The sequence below is a fragment of the Littorina saxatilis genome, linkage group LG9 (genome assembly GCF_037325665.1).
Source record: "Littorina saxatilis isolate snail1 linkage group LG9, US_GU_Lsax_2.0, whole genome shotgun sequence".
Lineage (NCBI taxonomy): Eukaryota > Metazoa > Mollusca > Gastropoda > Littorinimorpha > Littorinidae > Littorina > Littorina saxatilis.
In genome coordinates, this window is record NC_090253.1 from 23,060,484 (window position 1) to 23,087,312 (window position 26,829).

The 26,829-nt window shown below is 44.5% G+C and overlaps 3 protein-coding genes across 4 annotated transcripts in view; all 3 read right to left on the reverse strand.

The window, feature by feature from the left end:
• LOC138975636 (transcription intermediary factor 1-beta-like) overlaps positions 1-26,829 on the reverse strand; it is a 122,464-nt gene that overhangs the window by 36,097 nt on the left and 59,538 nt on the right. The gene's annotated exons all lie outside the window — the stretch shown is intronic.
• Positions 642-25,521, reverse strand: LOC138975634 (transcription intermediary factor 1-beta-like). Of its 2 annotated transcripts, none has more exons than XM_070348367.1 (5): positions 25,410-25,521; positions 23,136-23,809; positions 22,311-22,680; positions 2,541-2,731; positions 642-1,856 (listed from the first exon to the last, which is right to left on the reverse strand). In XM_070348367.1, exons 2-5 carry the CDS (start codon positions 23,799-23,801, stop codon positions 1,701-1,703), a joined length of 1,383 nt encoding a protein of 460 aa, XP_070204468.1. In that variant the 5' UTR covers positions 23,802-23,809; positions 25,410-25,521; the 3' UTR covers positions 642-1,700. The 2 variants fall into 2 exon arrangements, with proteins under 2 accessions (XP_070204468.1, XP_070204469.1); XM_070348368.1 differs by lacking the exons at positions 22,311-22,680; positions 23,136-23,809; positions 25,410-25,521 and adding exons at positions 4,639-5,008; positions 5,461-6,134; positions 6,544-6,688.
• LOC138975635 (E3 ubiquitin-protein ligase TRIM33-like) overlaps positions 18,356-26,829 on the reverse strand; it is a 47,768-nt gene continuing 39,294 nt past the window's right edge. Inside the window, exon 6 of the mRNA XM_070348369.1 lies at positions 18,356-20,429. Coding sequence (XP_070204470.1) covers positions 20,277-20,429 — 153 coding nt within the window. The 3' untranslated portion in view covers positions 18,356-20,276. The remainder of the gene's footprint in view (positions 20,430-26,829) is intronic.

Genomic DNA, 26,829 nt, shown 5'->3' on the forward strand with positions numbered 1-26,829 from the left:
AAGCTGTGCACAGACTTCCCTTTCGGTGATCTAGTGAATGTCGATTGTGGCAATGGCAATGGTAAGATGAGGAGTGGTTGTTGTTCTCCATACTCCTGCGTAGACTGTGTCTTGGTCATCAGGTTTGTTCACAAGAAGTTGATAGCTGTTGATTCACAGTTCCAAATCATCCCCCTTCAGGTCTACACTTTGCCAACCCCAGACGGGCTGGGTGGGGGTGAGAGGGGAGGGGGGAGTAGCTGTTAAAAGTCGCCAACTAGTATTCAGCCCTCACCGTCTGGCTGTATGATGTGTAGCTGAATCATGTTGCTGGGTGGACTGTTGAGATTACTGACAGTCAGGCTTTTTACTGGGCCCTACTGCTGGGCTAAAAACACGATAGCTGTTACTATTCGCGAAGCAGTCAGGGGGAGTTTACATCCGGGTTTACCTCACTTAAAAGAAAACAAGAGACCTGCTGAACCATGATACTTCCTACTCTAAATCGATTGATCAAATGTTATGCTACGTGTAAACACACACACACATACACACACACACACACACACACACACACACACACACACACACACACACACACACACACACACACACAGGTAGGCAAAATCACGAACAAGTCATAACGATTAAGGCACTTGGGAAAACAAGTCAGACTTTTTCAGTCACTATTTTTGCTTTACATTAAAACTTGATGTACAAGGCACAAAAACAACTAAATAGATTGAATCAACAAGCAAAATCCACAAAAAAAGTTAATAAGCAAAGTCAGAATAGTTGTTATGCTTTCCCCGCATTTTGGAGAAACGAGTAATATTGTTTACCACGCAAGTTATAATTTTAGATGTTTCTAAAGTATATTTTGTGTCTGACGGACGTTACTGTCAGGGTAAGTATTTTCATAACAGTCAAGAGAAATTAAATCTACATCACATTACCTTGCCTGCTGCAACAAATGAAATCAAATTAGCCCGACCAATACTTTACTTGATTAACTGGCAGAAAACATACGGTACAGAACGCAGACACACAGATAAAGGGAGACAACTATATTCTGAGTGGTGGCTGTTGTAAAATTCGACCATAGCAGATCGCACAGGAGAGTTCTAAACTCACGTTTTCTACAAGAAACTGTAGTTTCATCAGAAAAAGTCATCGTTTTAAAATAATTAATGTCCTGCTGATCTTTGACGTAACTGGGGCGTGTGTCCTTTCCTTGTTCCAAATTCGTATTTAAGCATTAATTAAACTAGTGGCATTCTGAGGAAGTGTGTAAGAATTAGTTCATCTAATTGTTATAGTTTTCTTCATTTCAGTTCACCCCTGGATTAATGACACCGATGTAGATTGCAGAACATTTTGATACTTATAACAAAATGTCACAAAAAGTCAGAATTATCAAGGAGTGTTTTTTCTGATACAAATAGTTATGAACTAATCCTGATGATCAATGAAATCAACATATGTTTTAGTTAGGCTTTGTGTGTGTGTGTGTGTGTGTGTGTGTGTGTGTGTGTGTGTTTGTGTGTGTGTGTGTGTGTGTGTGTGTGTGTGTGTACATTTTGCTCATTCCAACAATTATGAACTGATAATGAATATTGGCATCAATAGCATTGTTTTTAGCTGTAAGCTTAGCCAATGTTCACTTGCACAACACACTGTGTTGAATCGTGCGGGGAGCGGTGGAGGGTGACGAAGGCCGGTCACAGCAGGTCCAGATCATACAGGCCATTATATCCCATATAGTGATGGCATTCACATTCACCATTCCACTCCACGTCCACCCTGCCTGTTGGATCCAAGCCATAGGTAGTTACTGCTCGTCTTGACGGGATGGCCGTCACTGTGCCTGTCAGGTCCTGCACACAGTACACACTGTTGCACTGCTTGTATGTCACTGTCAGTGTGTGTGTGTGTGTGTGTGTGTGTGTGTTTGTGTGTGTGTGTGTTTGTGTGTGTGTGTGAGTATGTGTGTGAGTGTGTGTGTGGTGTGTGTGTGCGTATGTGTGTGTGTGTGTGCGTGTGTGAGTGTGTATGTGCGTGTGTGCGTGTGTGTGGTGTGCGTGTGTGTAATGTGCGTGTGTGTGGGGAAGGGCGCTGTCGTGTGTGTGTGTGTGTGTGTGTGTGTGTGTGTGTGTGTGTGTGTCTAAGTGTGTTTCTCTGTGTTATTTTTGCAGGTGTGAATTTGCTTCAGTGCGTGAATGGGTTTGTTTATCTTCATTTATTTTATTAGAACTTTTCTTTCGGAATCCAGTTTATAACAAATGTTACAGAACAGAATGTACCAGTAAGTCGCAACTGAACTGAAGCAGAAACTCAATATTCTTACATTAGTTTAATTTCGGTGAAAAAAAGACATGTCAAGTAGGAGAGGAACACGCTGTCTTACCCCACATATTACACAACAGCAACAGTAAGTTGTATCTGAATAAAAGCAGAATCTGAACATTCATAGCATCAGTTTCATTTCCGTAACACCTACGACAAAGCGACAGAGATGGTGCCAACTGTGTGTCAGACAGGAGAGGAACACGATGTCTTACCCTACGGGGACAATCCCAGTCCGGTCCCGGTTTGACCCGGTCCCCAACTCTTAGAACTTTGGCCAGCTCCGCCCGTCTGGGTTTGTCTGCAGTCCGTCGTGTTGTCGCTGTTGTTGCTGTAGATGTGACTGGTGCTGGCTGTGTAGGCTGCTGCAACGTTGTAGGTGTCGAGGTGGGCTTTGTTATCTGTCCTGTAAACAGATTGCGGTCTTTGAAAATGTTCGTTTTATGTGTAAGCCCTTTATTGCGTATTTTTATTTTGCAATCATGTCATGCCACGTTCACGCGAAAAAATAGTCTCATACTAATGTAAAACGATCCAATCGTGTCTGAGTATTCTCACAACTTTTGGTAATGCAAACCAAACAGCTTTCAACACACACAAGCATATATCCCATCATCTATATATATATATACGACTTGTGTCTGTCTGTGTGTCTGTGTGTCTGTGTGTCTGTCTGTGAGTTCATAACTCATAACTCATAACATTTTATTGATCCAACAAAGGAAATTAAATTGGTCATCAGCACATATAGGTCATTAATTAATAATTATAAAAGAATAAGAGAAGAAAATTCATAAAACCCATGATAAAAAAAAAATATCTAAAGTAATATATGTACAACTACAATACCCTTTTTACTTGCACACATGACACACCGACACACCAACACACATGCATACATACCTACATACATACCTACATACATACATACATACATACATACATACATACATACATACATACATTCCATGTTAAAGTGTAGTTAAGAACATCACAGTAAGTATATCATTGTTTGGATTAACAGATAAGTTTTTATGTAAATGATGATAACAACAATCCATAATTAACGCTATTGCACTACCAAAAGAAGAGACCAACCAAACACATAAAACCAATAATGGTGAAATGAACACGGCCAAAGTTCTCGATGGATCTGCTTCAAATGTGGTGGGCATATTCAGGTAGACCCGGGACAGGACACAACCTGGTCGATATTTCAACACGTGCTCTCTGCGCGCAGCGCTGAACCGATTTTGGTTCCACCTCAGCTACCCGGGCCCCCATACCGACACACCAAAGCCGCTACACCACATCACAACGCCAAAGTTCTCGGTGGATCTTTTTCAAATTTGGACACCGTATTCAGCTACACCCCGGACACAATATCATCGATGAGATATTTCAACACGTGCTCTCAGCGCGCAGCGCTGAACCGATTTTGGTTTTTGTGTTCATTTCACCATTATAAGTAACTCTTCCTTATCTTCTCCAGGTTTTCAGCGTTTACCTCCCTTCCTTCGTATGGTGCACTATAGTATGAGTGGGGCATCTTCGGATATTCCCGGCGTTCTGTTACTATTTTTAGAAGGTCACCGCAGTGTCCAGAACGTAAATTGGACCCGTAAATTATCCTCACTGTAAAAGTGCAAAGGTCGAATCAATTTATAGCCACGCGAAAAATACACTGTCATCTATCTCTCTATATATACGGCTTCTCTGTGTTTGTGTGTGTGTGTGTGTGTGTGTCTCTCTCTATGTGGGCAACACCTGTGGATTGTTCAGTTCTGTTTGTGATGTGGTCTGGCGGCTTTTGTGTATTTGTATGTACTGGCCTTCCTTTGAGAAGCCATAACAGATCAAAAGGGCTTAGAAATAAGCTCTAAATTGCTCAATCCTGTTTGAGTGGAGTTCGCCTCCAAAGGTGATTAACACGGTTACATTCGTCGTCAAGGATGGGACTCGATATGGTCAGGAATGGCATTATGGCCACTGAATCTTTTTCGTGCTGTTCCCATTCCACGAATCTGGGAGGGACCTAAGCTTGGCGGGTCCATTGTTCGGACCCGGCAAAGCCGGCGTACGGCTCTAAGTATTTCATCCCGGCGAAGCCGGCTACCCGGCGAAGCGGGTATTCCTCTAGTATATCATATATCATTACACCATTAGATGGTAGTCACTGTTTCTCCTCTTCACAATTCAATTAGGAAGTTTTAGGCTTTTGAGTTGTACTGCAACAAATGGTGTAAGAGATCATCGGGGCTAATAATCGACTAAATTAAAAACAACTTAACATTTGCAGAAAGTCTGCCGTACCCAGAGAGGCAATGTCAACCTTCAGTTGATCCAGTTTCTGCAAGTTGAAGGTCAAGTCTGTGACCTCTACCTTGCGTGTCGTTCCGGTCTGTGACTCCAGGTCGTTGAGGCGTGACGTCAGACTGTTCACCATCCCCAGCAGAGCCCCTCCAGACGCTGACTGCACCAGCTTTCCTACGCTGGCTGTGTTTAGTGCAAGGGCCGCCCGCCATTTCTCCAGCTCCGCCAGTGACGTCATGGTGGCGTCTTCCTCAGCCTGTATCAGGGTGTTGACCTCCTGACGTCGCTTGTCGACCCACTGCTCAAGGTCATCGAACGTGTCCTTGGCCTTTCTTCGCATTGACGGAAACATGTCCTTGACCTCTTTGATCTGAACGAGTAGGAAAACAAATGATTATGCCATCTCTAAATGTCGTTGTATTACAAGAATGCTGAACTCATCTAGATTTTGTCTTGGAGTTTGGTGATAAATAGAGGTGTCCTTCTTTAACAACAATTTTAAAAAAACATCATGCAATGATGCAGTGTATATTCAATAAGCTTATCCCTTGCTCAATCTTTGTAAATTTACCCGGAAAAGATTAAAGGAAGATTTGCACTTAACAGGAAGCAAATGAAGCAGATAAAGCTAACCTTTGCCTTCCTTAAAAATATAAAACTAAAATATACGACGTAATTTGAAAGGATACACAATAAGAGCCCTCATTAGAGCGTTACTTCTCCTAAAAACATAACACATTGAATACACAAGAAAAGTAAGATAAACCACAACGTAACAAACTAAATCTATGAAAATCGGAACAGGGCAGGTTTAACACCAACCTGTGCTGCCAGTGCTGTCTCAATAGCCCTCAGTCTCTGTGCCTGTTGTTCCAGTTCTCTTCTCTTCTCTGTCGCCACGTCTGTGATGGCCTTCACCTCTGAACAGCTGCGATGATAGGTGGAGTCGCACAGCATGCAAATGAGCTCTCGGTGGGTGGAGCAATACAGTTCTGCCGGCCTATCATCGTGCACGTTACAAGATGCACGGTTAATCTCTGCCAATCGTTGCGGACTTAGTTTGTTCAAGTCTTCAATGACGTGTTTCCTGGTTCCCGGTACCTTCTTATGAGTCTTGACGCAATCTTTGCAGATCTTGATGTCACACTGCAGGCAGAATGACGTGGCAGCAGTGTTGTCCTCGCAGATCATACAGACGTGCTGACCGCTGAGCGTGTTGTGACTGTCCATTAGAGCCATGGTGGCCAGGTCAGTGGGCAGGTCATTGACCAAAGTGTCAAGGTCACGCTGACCTCGGGAGGTGGGGGGCAGGATGGGGGCCCTGCAGAGCGGACAGCCTCCCTTGACCCCTGCCTTGTGCAGCCACGACACGACGCACTTTTTGCACACCAGGTGTGTACACGGCAGTATCTTTGGCTCTTGATAGCCGTCATGGCAGACAGGGCATTCTGGTAGCTCGCTGCTGCTGGTGGCTGAAGCAGCGGCCATGATGACTTCTGTGAACACACACACACACACACACACACACACACACAAACACAAACACAGACACACACACACACACCGAGACCCTACATTTCACAGAAATCTGCTGGTAGACAACTGGAAATTGCAAGTCACATTATTTCCAAGTGCAGTAGTAGCATGCTGTCAAACAAGAACAGATCATTCTCAAACTAAGCAAAAAGAACCCGCACAGGATGTTGCTTTCATGAAATATCACTGCCCAAAAATGTACGCTGGTAGTAGGAATAGTTTCATGTCAGCAACAACATCAAAACATTGCACTGCAGGAAGGAAGAGGTGTTGGTGTGTGGCTGTGGTTGTGGGGATGGGGATGGGGCAGCAAGAGAAAGACAGAAAGACAGAGACACAGGTAACCAGTCGTCAATGTCTCAGTCTTACCTTGACGAACAAGCAGGAGAGGGACACGCCTTGTGACAATTCAAGGGAGTGATTTGTATCTGTCAATCAGAAGAGCACCTATCAGAGACTATGATAATTAATTCCTTCCACGCTCTCTCTCCCTCCTTCTCTCCCTCTCTCTCTCTCTGTCTGTCCGTCTATCTGCCTGCCTGCCTGTCTGTCTGTTTGTCTGTCTGTCTCTCTCTCTCTCTCTGTCTCTCTCACACACTCTCTCTCTCTCTCTCATGACACACACACACAGCACACACAGACACGCACGCACGCACACACACACACACACACACGAGCGCGCGCGCGCAAGCATGCACAATGCGCAAAAAGTGTCAGCAAGAGAGAGAGAGCATGACAGAGAGAGACAAACACAAATAGAGACAGAGAGTCAATAAAACCACCTGTCATCCAAGGATGTTTTACCAGTGCAAACTAGGTGGAGAAAATAGGCTGTGTGTCTGTGTAACAACACCTAATAATTCCACCAGCAACTCCCAAAACAGAAAGTAGAAACTGACGTGACACACTACAGCCGATCGAATGATAACTACCGTGACCCGTGCATGCCGGCTCACAGATACACAGAACCAAAGTTTCATTTTCATGTCAACCTGCTTTTGTAAAGTCGTCGCTGTTATGTATAAGGAGGCTAATTTTGTCACAGCGTGACCTACTTACTGTGTCTTTTCACCGCGCAAACCCAGTGACCACACGGTGGTCGATAACGGATCCACACACACTTGAATTCGGGTAAGTATTTCTTGAAGTTTATAAACCCACACAGACCTGAAAGCAGATACAATGAGCCCAACAGTGAACACCTAGTTTACACAGTAAATACAGCATAGTGTATGGAAGCTTCTCCGCACACACCTGTTTCGGTGGTTATCTACACTACACAACATTGAATAGATGAATTCGGGTAACTACGGCTTGAACTTTATAAACCCACACATTGTGAACTGAAAGCAGACAGTGAGCCCCACAGTGAACAACTATAGTTTATACAATATTTACAGCGCAGTGACAAAAAGCTGCTCGGTGCACATACCTGTTTCTGTGGGCTTCTACACTACACAACACAACATTGAACGGAGAAATCTTTCCTGAGACGAGCTAGTTGTCAACGCGGAAATGATTCGTTCGATTAACAGCGTTGCGTCAGGTGTGTACATCAAGAACTGTAAGCAGTGTCGTTCTTCGCTAGAGTTACCTCCGCGTACTTTCGGTTCCGTGCGAAGTGAAAATAGAGTGGTGGAAGAAGGTGGAAAGGTTGCTGCTCGACTGCATGTGGTAGTTACTGACACAGTGTGTGTGTGTGTGTGTGTGTGTGTGTGTGTGTATGTGTGTGTGTGTGTGTGTGTGTATGTGTGAATGTGTGTGTGTGTATGTGTGAATGTGTGTGTGTGTATGTGTGTGGGTGTGTGTGTGTGTATGTGTATGTGTGTATGTGTGTCTGTGTGTCTGTCTGTGTGTGTGTGTGCGTGCGTGCGTATGTGTGTGTGTATGTGTATGTGTGGGCACGGTGTGTGTGTGTGTGTGTATGTGTGTGTGTATGTGTGTGTGTGTGTGTGTTTGTTTGTGTGTGCGTATGTGTGTGTGTGTGTGTGTGTGTGTGTGTGTGTGTGTGTTTCTTCTTTGTTTCAGTTCGTTTGCACGCATGAAACACATGAATCAGCATGAAACTGAGTCGTGTACATCGTGAACTCCTGTCCTGAAAGTCTTAGTACTATTGCCCTATCCTTCCTCTCACTCCTAAGCTTTCTCCTGCATAAAAAAAATTGTATTACGTCGTACAGTGCATGTGATGACGTCATGTCGCACAACGTTAATTTCTGGACTCGTTCAGTGTTCAACATGATTCTATAGACTGCAGTTACTGTGTGTTGAGGGGCGCTGCACATTGCAAAACAATCCGCATTTTAAGTGTTGGTGACATGCCTTGGGACTGTGGAAGTGATGTATTTTATGTAGACTAGGAACTAGTTGGGACAGGTACTCGTTCACTCACCCTGACAAGCTTACTGGTGTTTTTGATTTTTGTTTTATGTTTTTTTGAAAGGCCGATAATGTAATCTTAACTTTTGTCAACGTGTCTTATAGTTCTGGTTATTTCGTCCATTTTCTAACTTGGCGTACGTTCTGTTGAAGAGCAAATCACGCAACGAGTGGAGCGTAATTGTTGTCTCGGACCCCAGTCTGAAGAAGTCTGAGGAGGAGCCCCTCCTTCCATACAGGATCGAACCCTTGGATGAATCGAAGAAGGCCGTTTGACTTTCTTCTTCTCCTTAACGAATTTTGAATGTTCTGTATAAACAGACTAACTGATCGGCCGCAGTGTTTCATGTTGCCGATGGCCTTTCTGAGTATGCATAGGTCAGCAGATACTTAAATTCAATATGTCAACGAAGCCTCTTGTAGGCAAGGCTTTCCGTTTAGAAACTTTGAAATACAGCCGAGGAGACTGACGGGTGGCTTCGTGGATCACACTTTCCCTTAGTCAGGACTGGCTGGGTGTGAGCTTCTGTCCAGCACGTTGGGGTCTTGCGTGTTGACCTGCTGTGGCTGTGAATGACCACAAAGAATCGTTTTGCTCCTTGTCGCAGGTGTTTTAACATTTCGTATGTGATTCCGTTCTGGCGAATGCAAACTGTGAAAACTACATCCTACAATATGTGTACTTGTGAATTCTTGAAACCTGTGATCTTGTGAATCTGTGCCATTCTCCTGCTTCAGCTTTCTGTGTCTGCTTGGCAGTGCGTTGTCTAACGTGGTGACATTGTGTGACATTGTGTGTTGTGGTTGTGACCTTGCGCTTTTGACAGTGACTGTGCATTACCGGCTGCTCCTTTCATAACGTGCGCCGCGCTTGTGTATCGGCGGGTTCTTCCATAGACCTTTAATTTTTACCATAGCCCTGCTGGTGCTGTTTTAACAACTAGTTTCATAACTGCTCTTAAAAACTCTGCTTGTGATAGTAACTGTGCAATACCGGCTGCTTTTTTAGCAATCTGCTCCACGCTTGTGCATCGGCGGTTGCCTCCCTTAGACTTTTACCATAGCCTTGCTGCTGTCTGTTTCTACCTTCTCCGTTCAGCCCGGATTTTTTCGTTGTTGTTGTTAACCTTTGTTTCTTTGGGTCGTGAGCTGTCCCCGACTACGCTCTTACCTTGCCTTTTAATCCTGGGTTGCTAGACCGGTTTTTTTTTTTTTTTTTTTTTTTTTTTTTTTTAAATAGCCCTGGTGCTGTACTGGCCGTGCTGGGATGAGAGTGCAATAATAACATATGAACAACACAGAGCTGGACTCTACAGTTTTTAACTGCTCTATCATGGCGGAACTGCCATTAGACTCAACTCGGTTGTGCGAAAAAGATTGGTGGAGCCTCGGGTACCCATCGGAGATGTCTGGAACATCGGTTGAGTCGAGCGTGATCGCCTCCACGACAAACAATAACAGCCCAAATCAAAACAACAACAAACGCTCCGCGAAGGTCGGTCCGGGGCGTAACCGTGACGTCAGCCGCGTGGCCCAGGCCGGTGAGCTAGGTGGGCCAGGCGAGACAGCATCGCCGCTAAAGCGCCCGCGCGCGGTCAGCGATAGTGACGAGGAAGAGGAGGGTAGGAACGACCCCTCCTCACAGTCGATACCGGAGTGGGACGTGTCCCCTACGGCAGAGGGACTAAAATTAGCCAGGCAAGAAGAAAAAGCATACCAACTGGCAAAAAGCAAAAAACTGCGGAAACGCAGGAAAACAAATAAAACTACCCACTCAGAGAACAAAACTCAGTCTAACCCTGTTAACACAGACATCAACAGCCAGGCAATTCAGGAAATACCCCAAAAACCAACTCAAAATCAAGAGTCAGAAAAAAACAGTCAGAAACCCAAAACCAAAACAAAAAGTCAGCCAGGAAAAGACTGTTCCATGAAAAAATCACCCCCACCCCTGACTTCCTGGAGTTCCCTGTCATCATAGAGGACTTGAGGGAGGGCCCGGCCACCCTTCATGGACTCGGCCTCCATCTGTTTAAAACTCTCAGTGTTGCGGTGGGAACCATCCTGTCGGTGCGTAAGCTCCCTGGTGGTCGCGTACTGGTAGGGTGTGTTTCCCCCGCCCAGCAACAAAAACTGATCGCACGGTCCAAGATCGGCGGAATAACCATAAACTGTTTTGCCCCCGAGGCCACTACCGAGGGGGTAATCAAAAGAGTCCCCCTCTCCCACTCGGACGGGGAACTCATGGAGATGAACATCTCTGTCCGAGTCAGGTCAGACACAGGTGGCATCATAGAAAAAGGAAAAAACACAGTTAAAAACATGACCAGACTAAAAACAAAGGATCAGAAACCATCCACAGCAGTACGCATAGTTTTTAAAGCTGCAGTCCTTCCCGAGTGTATCGTACTCGAGGGGGAGATATATGGTGTAGAACCATACTCAATGCCAGCCAGACGATGTGGCAAGTGCCAAAGACTAGGCCATCTGAAGTTTCAATGCCGGAGCAAGAAACCCACCTGCGCCCGGTGTGGTACCCTCGGTCACGAGGGTAAAGACTGTGTGAGAGACAGACACTGTATCAACTGTCAAGGAGAACACTCTGCCGCCTATCAGGGTTGCCCCGAAATTAGGCTGAGAGTTGAGGCAAACAGAATTAGGGCCTCCTCCTATATCCCGTACGCTGAGGCTCTGCTAAGAGCCCGTAAGCAGAAGGAACAAAAACTAGTAAAACAGCAAGGTCCGACCCTCCCCTCGGAGAAGAGGGATGACTACTGGCGGGCGCCTGTCACTCGAGCCTCCACACCGCGCGAGGGCTACGCCTTCGCTGCGAAACGCGGCCAGGCGATAGACCACGCCCCCCTACTAGAGTCGATAGGCGGTGAGGCGGCGATACCGCCTTTCTCCCAACGGCCGCGCCCCCGACCTAAACCCAGAACCCTTAAGCCAAACATCAAACAAAAGCACCCGAAAGACACACACACACAGACAGAACAGTACACCAATACAGAACCAACACAAACACTCCCGTACACGGAGACGCAGAAAGACGACCTCACTACACAAATACTCACTAGGGTCATGAAAGAAGTGGAGGAGGGGATACTTAGCAAGATCCAAGCAGAGAGACGTAAAGCAGAAGAAGAATTAGCGCAGACACTCATACAGAAAATCTACACCACAAAGAAACACGTCCCACAAGAGCAATCAGAACTCCAAGCATTCTTGGAACAAACTTTGATTTTTATGATGCAGGCAAAACAACAACAAAACCCAAACGCACTGATAGACTCACTAACCACAATCTACAACTCCATCACAAAGTTAAATATCACCCCCATCAAACCTGATGACACAATGTTGGCCCTAGGCTCGCTGGCTGGGGCAAGAGATCTGACAATAAAGGAAATCTTACAGTACAAAATGACCCTATAATGGAGCACACCAGATACCAAGTTTTAACCGTTTTATTTTTAACCTCCCTAATTCACCCTTCAATGGAAGGACCAGGCACAGGAAAAAATCAAAACCTGAGAATCATGCAGTGGAACTGCAGAAGTATCAATACTACAATCAGTTATCTGAAAGATTTTCTATATAATGAATCATGTGATATATTGGCCCTGCAGTCAACCAATGTCCACTACAGCAAATTACCCAAACTAGATGGCTTTTATTACCCACCAGTAATTGACATTAAAAACAAAGGGAAATTAATAAAGGTCGCCACTTATATTAGATGTGGACTATCCTATGACGTTGAGACTTCACCAGTCTCATCTGAAGAAAATGTATGGTCCTGCCTGGTTCAGGTGCATATGAAAGACAGCAAAAACCTAAATGTTTTAAATATTTATTATCCTACAGGCTGTGCGAAGAGTGGTCGAACCGCTTGGATCAGTAACATCTCTCACAAAAACAAAAACTGGCTGATAGCTGGAGACTTCAATGACAGGCACGTGATGTGGGAACGAGATTACCCCCCAGGGAAAAAAAGCTACCTAGCAGACTGTATTAAGGACTCGGGCTTTCAACTGTTAAACGACGGGGAGATAACTAGAATACCGGACAGTCACGTCTGTAAAGCTTCGGCGATTGATCTGACTCTCATTAGCAATTCCCTATTCTTGCAGACAGACTGGCATGCCTTCCCCGACACGCTTCACTCGGACCACATAGTCATCTTAACCTCTATTCATAGCTCCGAACCAGACAAAATAAACACCCTCCCACAACAACCATATTCCTATAATAAAGCCGACTGGCAACATTTCCAACAAGTATTGAGTGAAACTAAATTGGAAGACGTTAAAAACGAAGACATTAACATTTTTTATGAAAACATACGGACTAAAGTATTAACAGCAGTCGACCTATGTATTCCAAAGAAGGTAAATAAAGTTTTTAACGAAGCTAAGGTATCTTCGTGGTGGAACGAAGAATGCAGCAAAGTGGTAGAGGCTAAGAGAGCACGCATTAAGGCCTTTTCACGAAACCAGAACAGTATAAATTATAACCTCATGAAAGAGGCGGAGAGTACGTGTGCCCTGACCATAGCTAAAGCTAAACTGTCCCACTGGGAGGAGTTTGTAGACTCATCCGTCAAAGATTATAAGGATTCTGGTAAAGTTTGGAAAAAATTAAAACGTCACAAGAGGCGGACTAGACTACCGGAGAAACCCCTGACTGTAAACGGAACTAAAACAGCTACCGATTTAGACAAGGCAAATGTGTTAGCAGAGACTTTTTCTAAAGCCAGCCAATCAGCCCACCTAAATCCGGATGATTTATTTTTCCGCACACAAATGGAGGAGGAATTCAGCGATCCCCCCAGTGACAACTCCAATCCTATAAATAGTCCCATTACGTCAAGGGAGTGTGGCAGGGCAATAAAAGAAATAAAGGACGTTAAAAAAGCATCAGGAGTAGACATTATATCTTACAGATTAATAAGTAAGTTCCCACAATCGTTTATTAACATTTTAGCAGATTTTTATAACTTTATTTGGATTAAAAACACTATTCCCCAAGCCTGGAAACACGCACAGGTCGTAGCTATTCATAAACAAGGTAAACCTAAGGATGTGCCAGGTAGTTACCGCCCCATATCATTAACTCCCCACCTAGGTAAACTGTATGAAAAAGTTATAAAAGAAAGATTAGAGTTTTACCTGGATAAACATAAAATCATCCCCTCATGTCAGGCGGGCTTCAGGAAAGGCCGATCCTGTACAGACCATATTGTCAAACTAGTGGAAACTATGAAAAAAGCATTAGTGCATAAAAGCCACGCCCTTCTTGCCACCTTCTTTGACATACAAAAAGCTTATGACTCAGTGTGGCACGCTCGCCTCCTAACTAAATTACAGCGTATTGGTGTCACCGGGCGCCTGTACCACTTCATAAAGAGTTTTATCTCTGATCGTGAAATTTCAGTTAGAGTTGGCTCCGCTACATCAGCCCCACAGAAGATAGATATGGGGGTGCCCCAGGGTAGTGTGATTGCCCCAACTTTATTCATGATAATGTTACACGACATAGATCTTGTGGACGTGGGAGGAGCCACCATTATGCTATATGCCGATGACTTAGCCCTGGTTGACAACACAAAACCACGTATCCTAAGTAATAAAAAACCAAATATGACCCCCTATCAAACTAAAATAGATAACCTGGTAGAGTACATGAACCTAAACGGATTCCTACTGGCAGCAGAAAAAACGGTCTTTATGGTAGTCTCAAGGCAACAAAAACTGGATAAATGTAAATTAAACATAGGCGAAACAATCCTATCCCCCAGTAAACAGGTGAAATTCCTAGGCGTCATTATCGAGCGGAACCTATGCTGGTCACCCCACATTCTACACCTAGTAAATAAGGCGAATAAAACAATCAGCCTAATCAAACTTTTAAGAGCAGAGCCGTGGGCTTGTGGCAAAAAGATCATGACAGACATAGTTAGAGCCCTCGTCAGGTCTAGGCTCACTTATGGCCAGGAGGCTTTCTTCACGGCACCGAAATCTGTTTTAAAAAAACTAGATACAGTAGAACTAAAGGCACTGAAACTGGCCCTCGGCACATGTAAACACGCTAAAAACAAACTTGTTTACAAAGAGGTAGGCTGGACAACACTACAAGAAGAAAGGACACTGCGCGCCGCTCAATACGGTGTGCGCTCATACACCACTGACAACCCCACAAGTGAAGTCGTACGAGAATCCTTCACCAAAAACACTCGTATTCACATGGACACATTAAAAGAAAAAACTAAAACCATCTATGATAAGACCACACCTCTCTGTGATTTTGTTAAACCACTACTTACTGGTAGTAACATCACCCCGGAAAACATAGTAAAAAAAACCCCACAGGTATACCCCCCCTGGTTACTGGAGGCCCCAATTATAACAGGCTCCCTTCACCCAACAGCCACTAAAGTAGACAACCCCCTTTTATTAAAGTCAATCGCCCAACAAGAACTTAAAACAACATATGTCAATTATTTACAGATTTATACAGACGGATCTAAACTACAGGACGGCACCGTCGGCTGTGCCTTCGTTATCCCCGATATGAACACTGTAAAACATTACAAATTGAACCCCAACATCTCAATCTTTTCCGCTGAACTATTCGCCATTATTATGGCACTTACGTTTGTTAAGGATTTACATAACAAACCAGTTGCCGCGGTGATTTGCACCGATTCCAAATCGTCTTTACAAGCCATGCAAGGAAAAACTAACAACCGTCTAGAACTCCAAAACGAAGCACTCTTCCTATCACATCAAATTATAACAGCTGGGACAGACCTGAGATTCCTATACGTTCCGTCCCATACGGGCATAAGAGGAAATGATTTAGCCGACCAGGCAGCCAAAACAGCTACAGAGCTACCGGATGACTTTATCATCAACATTAAATTTTCCAAATCTGAAGCTTACGCTAAAATAAAAAAGACATTTTTTTGCAGCCTCGCGAGTCAGCCTGACGGGGGATCATTTCCCCCCCTCCCTCCCGGCCTCCTGAGAATGTTCCACAGAACCCGCACCGAGGGCTGTATCCATAACCTCTTCCTGCACCACTGCGAGTGCGGAGAAGTTTTTAGCTTTGAACACATCTTTCATAACTGTGATTTTAACAAAGTAAATTTTAACACAGTGCATGAATACCAACACACCCACAAGCTCACACCAACACAATTTCTGCATCACCACACAGAACTAGGCTGGAAACACAGTTCCCTGCTTCTTAAGTGTATTTACAAGTCAAACATAGCTAGATGGTTCTAACCAGTGCAAATAATTTTAAGAGAACTCAATTCTTTCTCGGTATTGGGATGCTGTTTCCCAATACGGATACCTGCTTTTAACCGGTATTAATCAAACGTGGCTCTGACTTTTATAACTTTTAAACATCAATTGGATGAAATAAACACTCGTTTTTATCGTCCCATCCCCCCAGAATACGTATGTGGATCCCACCTATATTCAGGTGATACAAAGTACTCGACCTTACCCAATCTTAACAGATCCTCTTAAATATCTTATCACCCCCACTCCCGTCATCCTCCCTCTTTTAACCAGCCCCACCTTTTTTTTTTTTTTTTTTTTTTTTTTTTTTTTTTTTTGTTGATCGTATAAACCAATTCATGTCCAATATAGGCAATTAAGACCTGACGGACAATAAGCCCCTTAAATTTCTTCTTCCGTTCTGGCCAGGCGCCTTCATCCGCTTCAGTCTTTTCAGCTCATTGTGGGTCAGACGTTCCGTCATGAAAGGCTCGAGATCTGCCTCCGGTTTGTTCTGAATCACCTGGGGTGCTCTTCGGGCATCTCAGGCTTTATCTGTTTGGGGTTCCTCTTCCCTTGCTGTTCTGTATATTCTGTCAAAGACTGTCACTGTTGACTAATTATGCTCTTGTGCGTATTGCCTTCGTCTACCACCTTCACCAAATGTCATAGCTTCTCTGTCATTATATTTCCATTACTAGGCAACCTGTCTCGTGATGTCACTTTAAACGGGTCTGCTATATTCTCTCCTTGTTGGAGGCCGCGATTAGCTGAGCATGCTTGGCCACATTGTGGTCTGTGGGATTTTCTCTACGCTCTCACGCGCTTCACTCAGCTCTGTGTGCAGTCTGTTAAGCGTCTCATTCCAGAACGGTTTGTAGTCACGCCGCCTGCCTTTCGGGATGGCTCTCTTCGCTGCGCCGAGCACTGCCATGGAGGCATTGTTGTCACCACTTCTCTTGCAGAATGTCACAGCTGTGATGTAGTTAATTGTCACTGAACCTACTGAAGTGATTGCAGTTTGCTTTTGTCTAATCCCAAGTAGGTTGGCACCTGTTAAGTTTGAAAGTTCTCTCACTGACAGTCAGAAGACCGGTCTGTGGTCGCTGCCACCAAGCTGTGCACAGACTTCCCTTTCGGTGATCTTGTCAATGTCGTCTGTGGAAATGATAAGATAAGGAGTGGGAGGTGAGCGGAGGAGAATAGAGAAAGGGGGGCGGGGCATGGAGGGAGAGAGAGAGGGGGCGGGGCATGGAGGGAGAGAGAGAGAGGGGGGCGGGGCATGGAGGGAGAGAGAGAGGGGGCGGGGCATGGAGGGAGAGAGAGAGGGGGCGGGGCATGGAGGGAGAGAGAGGGGGGCGGGACATGGAGGGAGAGAGAGAGAGGGGGGCGGGGCATGGAGGGAGAGAGAGAGAGAGGGGGGCGGGGCATGGAGGGAGAGAGAGAGAGGGGGGCGGGGCATGGAGGGAGAGAGAGAGGGGGCGGGGCATGGAGGGAGAGAGAGAGAGGGTGAGCAAGAGGAGACTGAGGGTGGAGGAGAGAGAGGGGGAGATATGGATGGGGTGGGGGGGCAGAGAGAGAGTGAGAGAGAGAAAGAGAGAGAGAGTGAGAGAGAAAGAGACAGAGAGAGAGAGAAAGAAAGAACAGGTCGCGTAAGGCGAAATTACTACATTTAGTCAAGCTGTGGAACTCACAGAATGAAACTGAACGTAGTCCGCCGCTAGTGCAAAAGGCAGTGAAAGTGACGAGCCTGTTTGGCGCGGCAGCGGTTGCGCTGTGCTTCATAGCACGCTTTACTGTACCTCTCTTCGTTTTAACTTTCTGAGCGTGTTTTTAATCCAAACATATCATATCTATATGTTTTTTGAATCAGGAACCGACAAGGAATAAGATGAAATAGTTTTTAAATCGATTTCGGAAATTTAATTTTGATCATAATTTTCATATTTTTAATTTTCAGAGATTGTTTTTAATCCAAATATAACATATGTATATGTTTTTGGAATCAGAAAATGACGAAGAATAAGATGAAAATGTTTTTGGATCGTTTAATAAAAAAGTAATTTTAATTACAAGTTTCCGATTTTTAATGAACAAACTTACTCATTACTTTTTAAGCCACTAAGCTGAAATGCAATACCAAACCCCGGCCTTCGACGAAGATTGCTTTGCCAAAATTTCAATCAATTTAATGGAAAAATGAGGATGTGACAGTACTGCCTCAACTTTTACAAAAAGCCGGATATGACGTCATCAAAGGTATTTATCGAAAAAATGAAAACAACGTCCGGGGATATCATACCCAGGAACTCTCATGTCAAATTTCATAAAGATCGGCCCAGTAGTTTAGTCTGAATCGCTCTACACACACACACACACACACACACACACACACACGCACACACACACACACACACACAGACAGACAGACGCACATACACCACGACCCTCGTTTCGATTCCCCCTCGATGTTAAAATATTTAGTCAAAACTTGACTAAATATAAAAAGAATGTCCAGTATAAAAATCAATGTCCATTTTGCGTGTAATTGAAAAAAACATTTTGTATTACAAATTCCAAACATACACGCAGACGGAAGAGAAAGAAAGTCATCAAGAAAGAGAGAGAGAGCGAGTGAAAGGCTTATAAGTTTACAGCAGGCGACATCACAATAAAAAAAAACACTTCCGAAATAGTACCCGCTGATGGGAGGAACCTTTTTTTTTTTTTAAAGATAAGGAGTTGTTGTTGTTCTCCTTACTCCTGCGTAGAATGTGTCTTGGTCATCAGGTTTGTTCACAAGAAGTTGATAGCTGTACAGTTGAATCACAGTTCCAAATCATCCCCCTTCAGGTCTACACTTTGCCAACCCCAGACGGTCTTGGTGGGGTGTGAGGGGAGGGGGGAGTAGCTGTTAAAAGTCGCCAACTAGTATTCAGCCCTCACCGTCTGGCTGTATGATGTGTAGCTGAATCATGTTGCTGGGTGGAATGTTGAGATTACTGACAGTCAGGCTTTTTACTGGGCCCTACTGCTAGGTGGACTGTTAAGATTACTGACAGTCAGGCTTTTTACTGGGCCCTACTGCTATGTGGACTGTTAAGATTACTGACAGTCAGGCTTTTTACTGGGCCCTACTGCTAGGTGGACTGTTGAGATTACTGACAGTCAGGCTTTTTACTGGGCCCTACTGCTGGGCTACAAACACGATAGCTGTTACTATTCGCGAAACAGTCAGGGGGAGGTTACATCCGGGTTTACCTCACTTAAAAGAGAACAAGATACCTGCTGAACCATGATACTTCCTACTCTAAATTTATTGATCAAATGTTATGCGTACGTGTAAACACACACACACACATTAAGGCACTTTTTCAGTCACTATTTTTGCTTTACATTAAAACTTGATGTACAAGGCACAAAAACAACTAAATAGATTGAATCAACAAGCAAAATCCACAAAAAAAAGTTAATAAGCAAAGTCAGAATAGTTGTTATGCTTTCCCCGCATTTTGGAGAAACGAGTAATATTGTTTACCACGCAAGTTATAATTTTAGATGTTTCTAAAGTATATTTTGTGTCTGACGGACGTTACTGTCAGGGTAAGTATTTTCATAACAGTCAAGAGAAATTAAATCTACATCACATTACCTTGCCTGCTGCAACAAATGAAATCAAATTAGCCCGACCAATACTTTACTTGATTAACTGGCAGAAAACATACGGTACAGAACGCAGACACACAGCTAGATAAAGGGAGACAACTATATTCTGAGTGGTGGCTGTTGTAAAATTCGACCATAGCAGATCGCACAGGAGAGTTCTAAACTCACGTTTTCTACAAGAAACTTTAGTTTCATCAGAAAAAGTCATCGTTTTAAAAGAATTCATGTCCTGCTGATCTTTGACGTAACTGAGGCGTGTGTCCTTTCCGGCTTGTTCCAAATTCGTATTTAAGCATTAATTAAACTAGTGGCATTCTGAGGAAGTGTGTAAGAATTAGTTCATCTAATTGTTATAGTTTTCTTCATTTCAGTTCACCCCTGGATTAATGACACCGATGTAGATTGCAGAACATTTTGATACTTATAACAAAATGTCACAAAAAGTCAGAATTATCAAGGAGTGTTTTTTCTGATACAAATAGTTATGAACTAATCCTGATGATCAATGAAATCAACATATGTTTTAGTTAGGCTTTGTGTGTGTGTGTGTGTGTGTGTGTGTGTGTGTGTGTGTGTGTGTGTGTGTGTGTGTGTGTGTGTGTGTGTGTGTGTGTGTGTACATTTTGCTCATTCCAACAATTATGAACTGATAATGAATATTGGCATCAATAGCGGCATTGTTTTTAGCTGTAAGCTTATGTTCACTTGCACAGCACACTGTGTTGAATCGTGCGGGGAGCGGTGGAGGGTGACGGGGAAGGCCGGTCACAGCAGGTCCAGCTCATACAGGCCATTATATCCCATATAGTGATAGCATTCACATTCACCATCCCACTTCACGTCCATCCAGCCTGCTGGATCCCAGCCCCCTGTTACTGCTAGTCTTGACGGGATGGCCGTCACTGTGCCTGTCAGGCCCTGCACACAGTACACACTGTTCACTGCTTGTCTGTCACTGTCAGTGTGTGTGTGTGTGTGTGTGTGTGTGTGTATGTGTGTGTGTGTGTGTGTGTGTGTGTGTGTGTGTGTGTTTTCTTTATTTGGTGTTTAACGTCGTTTTCAACCACGAAGGTTATATCGCGACGAGGGAAAGGGGGGAGATGGGATAGGGGAAAGGGGGGAGATGGAATAGAGCCACTTGTTAAGTGTTTCTTGTTCACAAAAGCACTAATCAAAAAATTGCTCCAGGGGCTTGCAACGTAGTACAATATATGACCTTACTGGGAGAATGCAAGTTTCCAGTACAAAGGACTAAACATTTCTTACATACTGCTTGACTAAAATCTTTACAAACATTGACTATATTCTATACAAGAACCACTTAACAAGGGTAAAAGGAGAAACAGAATCCGTTAGTCGCCTCATACGACATGCGGGGTGCAGAGAAATAAGGATGTGGAAAAGAAGACTTTTGGTAAGTGAAATAAAGGTGATGGATCCAGTCAGGTAGAAATAAGACAAGAAAAGAATTGGAAAACTGCAGGGAATAGTAGGGAGAGTTTTCTTGGAAGGAAATATAGGTGAAAGGACTGGTATTGGTAAGGCAGAAATAAGACAAAAGAAGAGAAGAAACAGAACCGTTAGTCGCCTCTTACGACATGCTGGGTAGCATCGGGTAAATTCTTTCTAGTCCCAACCAATATGGGACTCCCCCTAACCCGCGGGGGGTAATGTGTGTGTGTGTGTGAATGTGTGTGTGTGTGGTGTGTGTGAGAGAGAGAAAGAGTGTGTGTGTTTGTGTGTGTGTGTGTGCATGCGTGCGTGTGTGGGGGGGGAGGTTGTGTGTGTGTGTGAGTATGTGTTTGTGTGACTGTGTGTGGTGTATGAGAGAGAGAGTGTGTGTATGTGTGTGCTTGTGTGTGTGCGTGCGTTTGTGTGTGTGTGAGTGTGTGTGTGTGTGTGTGTGTGTGTGTGTGTGTGTGTGTGTTCTGTTGTGAATCTGCTTCAGTGCGGAATTGCTTGACTGCGGTTTTGCGTGTGTATTTTTATGATTATAATTTTCTTTCGGAACCCAGATAATAACACACGTTACAGAACAGCTCGCAACAGTACGTAACACCTGATGCTCAAGCAGAAACTGAATATTCATAACATTAGTTTCATTCCAGTGACACCTGCGACTGAGTGACATAGATGGTGACAACTGTGTGTCAGACAGGAGAGGAACACGATGTCTTACCCCTGGACTTCCTGCCGGTTTGACCCGGTCCCCAACTCTGAGAACTTTGGCCAGCTCCGCCCCTCTGGGTTTGTCTGCAGTCCGTCGTGTTGTCGCTGTTGTCGCTGTAGATGTGGCTGGTGCTGGCTGTGTAGGCTGCTGTACTGTTTTCGGTGTCGTGGTGGGCTTTGTGATTTGTCCTATAAACAGATTTCAGTCCTTAAAAAAGTTTCATTTTATGTTTAAAGCTTCCCTTGCATATTTATATCCTGTAATTATCTAATGTAAAGTTCTCATTACAAAATAGGTTGCCCTTTTAAAAAAAGAAAAAAAGAAGAGAAGGCCATCTTGTAGATCTTCGCATCGGTTATAAGCACTTTTACGACAGGAGTACGATTAACTTTTCTCGTCAATTGTTGTACTGCATACCAAACGGCTTTAAACAGGCAAAACATACCCCACCATTAAACTACAATATGACAGTAGCTGTTCTTCACAATAACGCCGTAAAATCACTTCTGTTCTGTTGACTCAGTACTTTGCGTTGGATTACAACTGTCCGTGAAAAAGAAAAATTCGTGGCTTATTATTGGCTAAAATGAAAAGGAAATGACTTAATGTTTGCAGAAAGTCTGCCGTACCCAGAGAGGCGATGTCAGCCTTCAGTTGATCCAGTTTGTGCAAGTTGAAGGTCAAGTCTGCGGCCTCTATCTTGCGTGTCGTTCCGGCCTGTGATTCCAGGTCGTTGAGGCGTGACGTCAGACTGTTCAGCATCCCCAGCAGAGCCCCTCCAGACGCTGACTGTACAAGGTTTTCTACGCTGGCTGCGTTCAGTGCTAGGGCCGCCCGCCATTTCTCTAGCTCCGCCAGTGACGTCATTGTGGCGTCTTCCTCAGCCTGTATCAGCGTGTTGACCTCCTGACGTCGCTTCTCCACCCACTGCTCAAGGTCATCGAACGTGTCCTTGGCCTTTCTTCGCATGGAGGGGAACATGTCCTTGACCTCTTTGATCTGAACGAGTAGATAAAACAGATGACTATGCCATCTCTAAAAGTCGGTGTAAAACATGAATGCTGCATACTTCTATATTTTGTGTATGAATTTGAAGGATAAGTGTTATTGCAGTTGTTGATAATGAAATTAATCAACGATACAGTAAACATTCACCACACTAACAGCTGTCACTAAGTTCATAATCTCATAAAACCTCATGCAAGTTTACTCGGAAACGATACAAATAATATTTGCGATTAAGAAGAAGCAAATGAAGTCAATACAGCTCATCTTAATTTTCTTTTAATCTCAGAACTAAAACAAAAAAAGAAATAAAAACGAAACGAAGAAAGAACCTTTAAAAACGCAATACCTTTTGTTTAAAACAATTACACTTTAAATGCACAAAGAAATTGAGCTAAACAAAAATGTCACGAAAGAAACCAATCAAATTCTAAAGGTTAAACCCAAACCTGTGCTGCCAATGCTGTCTCCATAGCCCTCAGTCTCTGTGCCTGTTGTTCCAGTTCTCTTCTCTTCTCTGTCGCCACGTCTGTGATGGCCTTCACCTCTACACAGCTGCGATGATTTGTTGTTGCGCACAACATGCAAATGAGCTCTTGGTGGGGGGAGCAATAGACTTCAGCCGGCCTATCATCGTGCACGTTACATGTTGCGCGGTTTATCTCAGCCAATCGTTGCGGACTTAGTTTGTTCAAGTCTTCAATGACGTGTTTCCTGGTTCCCGGTATCTTCTTGTGAGTCTTGACGCAATCTTTGCAGATCTTGACGTCACACTGCAGGCAGAATGACGTGGCAGCAGTGTTGTCCTCACAGATCATACAGACGTGCTGACCGCTGAGCGTGTTGTGACTGTCCACTAGAGCCATGGTGGCCAGGTCAGTGGGCAGGTCATTTACCAAAGTGTCCAGGTCACGCTGACCTTGGGAGGTGGGGGGCAGGATGGGGGCCCTGCACAGCGGACAGCCTCCCTTGACCCCTGCCTTGTGCAGCCACGACACGACGCACTTTTTGCACACCAGGTGTGTACACGGCAGTATCTTTGGCTCTTGATAGCCGTCATGGCAGACAGGGCATTCTGGTAGCTCACTGCTACTGCTTGCTGAAGCTGCGGCCATGATGACTGCTGTTAACACACACACACACACACACACACACACATACACACACACACACACACACACACACTCTCACCGACACACACACACACACACACACACACACACACACACACACACACACACACACGGCACACACACACACACACAACGAGATTTTAAAAGTTAGTGGAATTTGTTTGAAGTCAACTAGAAATTGCAAGTCACAGCAAAACTTTTATTTTCAAATATAGCCTACACATAGTAAGAAACGTTTTCCGACGAAGAATTACAAACCCGCAAAGGATGTAGCTTTTTATAAAATACCAGTGCCCATAGTGTTTAAAGTAAACATCAACATAAAAAGCACTGCTTGAGATAGGAGAGAAGGGTTGTGTGTGTGGAGGGGGGGGGGGGGGCAGCAGAAACAGACCAAGTGTCAGACGGACAGACAGTCAGACGGAGAGAAAGGCTTACAGTTTCCACAGAGAGCAACTGTTGACATCAGTAGTAAGTATCTCCTTGTTTGACCAAAGGAGCTCAATAGGTAAAAGGGTTGAACACTTCAAGGGAGGAAATTGTGCATGTTAGCATAACAAATAAAGCTCCTGTCAAAACAATGAGTTATTTCCCTTAAACTGACTCTCTCTCTCTCTCTCTCTCTCTCTCTCTCTCTCTCTCTCTCTCTCTCTCTCTCTCTCTCTCTCTCTCTCTCTCTCTCAAAAAAAAAATCCATTCACTCAAGGATGTGCAAGCAACGACTGAATAGCTGATGGTAACAATGGGCCATGTGCAGCTTGACACCTAGCTAGGCTTATAGAGACCACTAGCGTGTGTAGTTACCTGAAACCGAAAGCCGATACTGACGTGACACATTCAGTCCAGCCGAATGCTAACTACCGTACACAATTCATTCAGTTATGCAGAAGTTGAGAACCCAAGTGTTATTCTTGATTTCTCAAGGCAACCTACTTCTAGTGCAGCTGTCCCCAGTATGCATGAGAAGGCTAATATTTTCACAGCGTGGCCTACTTTCGGTGTCTATTCACTGCATACACGCAATGACACTCACTGAATGTCACACGCACACTCTGCTGACAAAATGAAGAACATTGGCCCTATTCAAGTCTCTGTTAAAAGTCCATCCTGTCTTTAGTTTAACCACACCCCCGCGGTTCTCTCTGATTGCAAAGTTTGGTACAGTTGAACCTCTCTATAACAACAAGCCAAGGGACCAACCAACATGTGTCGATGTTAGGAAAGGTAGTTAGTTAGTTAGTTAGCTGTTGCATTTCGGGTCCAGCGGACCATAATAGGCCAAATCAGGATCCCTTAGGAAAGGTGGTCGCTTTCAAAATCTGAATTATAGCATAAATAACTGAAAGGAAAACATCATCAGGGGGTCTTCGGTGTGGTTTTAAAGCGCAGGTGGCCGTCACTGTGAGGTGGTCGCCGCGGCAAGTTCGACTGTATCTCACAACAACTTTGTTGAGCTTGGACATTATTGATCAAGTTGAACTTGATCCACACAAGAACCTGAAAGCAGATATTACGAACCCCAAAGCCTGTCACGAACAACTGGTTCACACAGTAATTGCAGCGCAGTGTAAAAAGCTGAACGACACATACCTGTCTCTGTGGCTTTCTACACAGCACAGCAATTAATGGAGAAGTCTTTCCTGGAAATCGTTGTGAACACGGAAATGAATTGGAGGCGTCGCGTCAAGTGTGTGGTTCATCAAGAACCGTAATCGGTGTCTTTCTTCGCTAGAGTTACCTCAGCGTACTTTCGGTTCCGTGCAAAGTGAAAGTAGAGCGGTGGGAGAAGGTGGCAGGGTTGCTGTTCGACTGCATGGGTTCATTGCGTGTGTGTGTGTGTGTGTGTGTGTGTGTGTGTGTGTGTGTGTGTGTGTGTGTGTGTGTGTGTGTGTGTGTGTGTTTGTGTGTGTGTGTGTATTTGTCAGTCTTTTTGTGTGTGTATGGGTCCGTGTGTGTGTGCATGTGTCCGTCCGTGTGTGTATTTGTGTGTATGTGTATGTGCGGTGTGTGTGTGTGTGTGTGTGTGTGTGTGAGGGAGACGAAGAGAGAGCGAGAGTGTGTTTGTGCGTGTGTGTGTGAGAGAGAAAGAGAACAATAATTGTTAATGTCTAATGATAGACAGGCACGCAGTGCTTGGATGTTGCCGATAGACTGTCTGGGCATTGGTGAACACAGATTTCAACTCAAGATGTAAAAGAAGTCTATTGTTGACAAGTCTTTCCTTAAGCTTCCTAACACAGCTGAGGAGACTGATGGACGGGTGGCTTCGTGGATCACACCTGTCCTTCTCCTTTGTCAGGACAGGCTGGGTGTGAGCTTCTGTCCAGCAGGTTGGAATCTTGCCTGTTGACCAGCTGTGGCTGTAAATGACCACAAGGAATCGTTTTACTCCCTGTCCAGGATGTGTCAACATTTCGTTGGTGATTCCGTTAGGGCCAGGCATCGTCGGACGCTTCAGTCTTTTCAGAGACTCATTCAACTCATCAGTGGTCGATGAGACGTTCCGTCATGCAAGACTCCAGAACTGCCTCAGTCTGGCGTGTTCTGAGTCGCTTCGGTTGCTCTCCAGGAATCTCTGTACTCTGTTTGGAGCTCCTTTTCTCTTTGTGCTTGAAGCTTGATAGGTTCTGACAAAGACATGCACTGCTCTCCGGGAATCTGTGTACTCTGTTTGGAGCTCCTTTTCTCTTTGTGCTTGAAGCTTGATAGGTTCTGACAAAGACAAGCACTGCTCTCCGGGAATCTGTGTACTCTGTTTGGAGCTCCTTTTCTCTTTGTGCTTGCAGCTTGATAGGTTCTGACAAAGACATGCACTGCTCTCCGGGAATCTGTGTACTCTGTTTGGAGCTCCTTTTCTCTTTGTACTTGAAGCTTGATAGGTTCTGACAAAGACATGCACTGCTCTCCGGGAATCTGTGTACTCTGTTTGGAGCTCCTTTTCTCTTTGTACTTGAAGCTTGATAGGTTCTGACAAAGACATGCACTGCTCTCCGGGAATCTGTGTACTCCG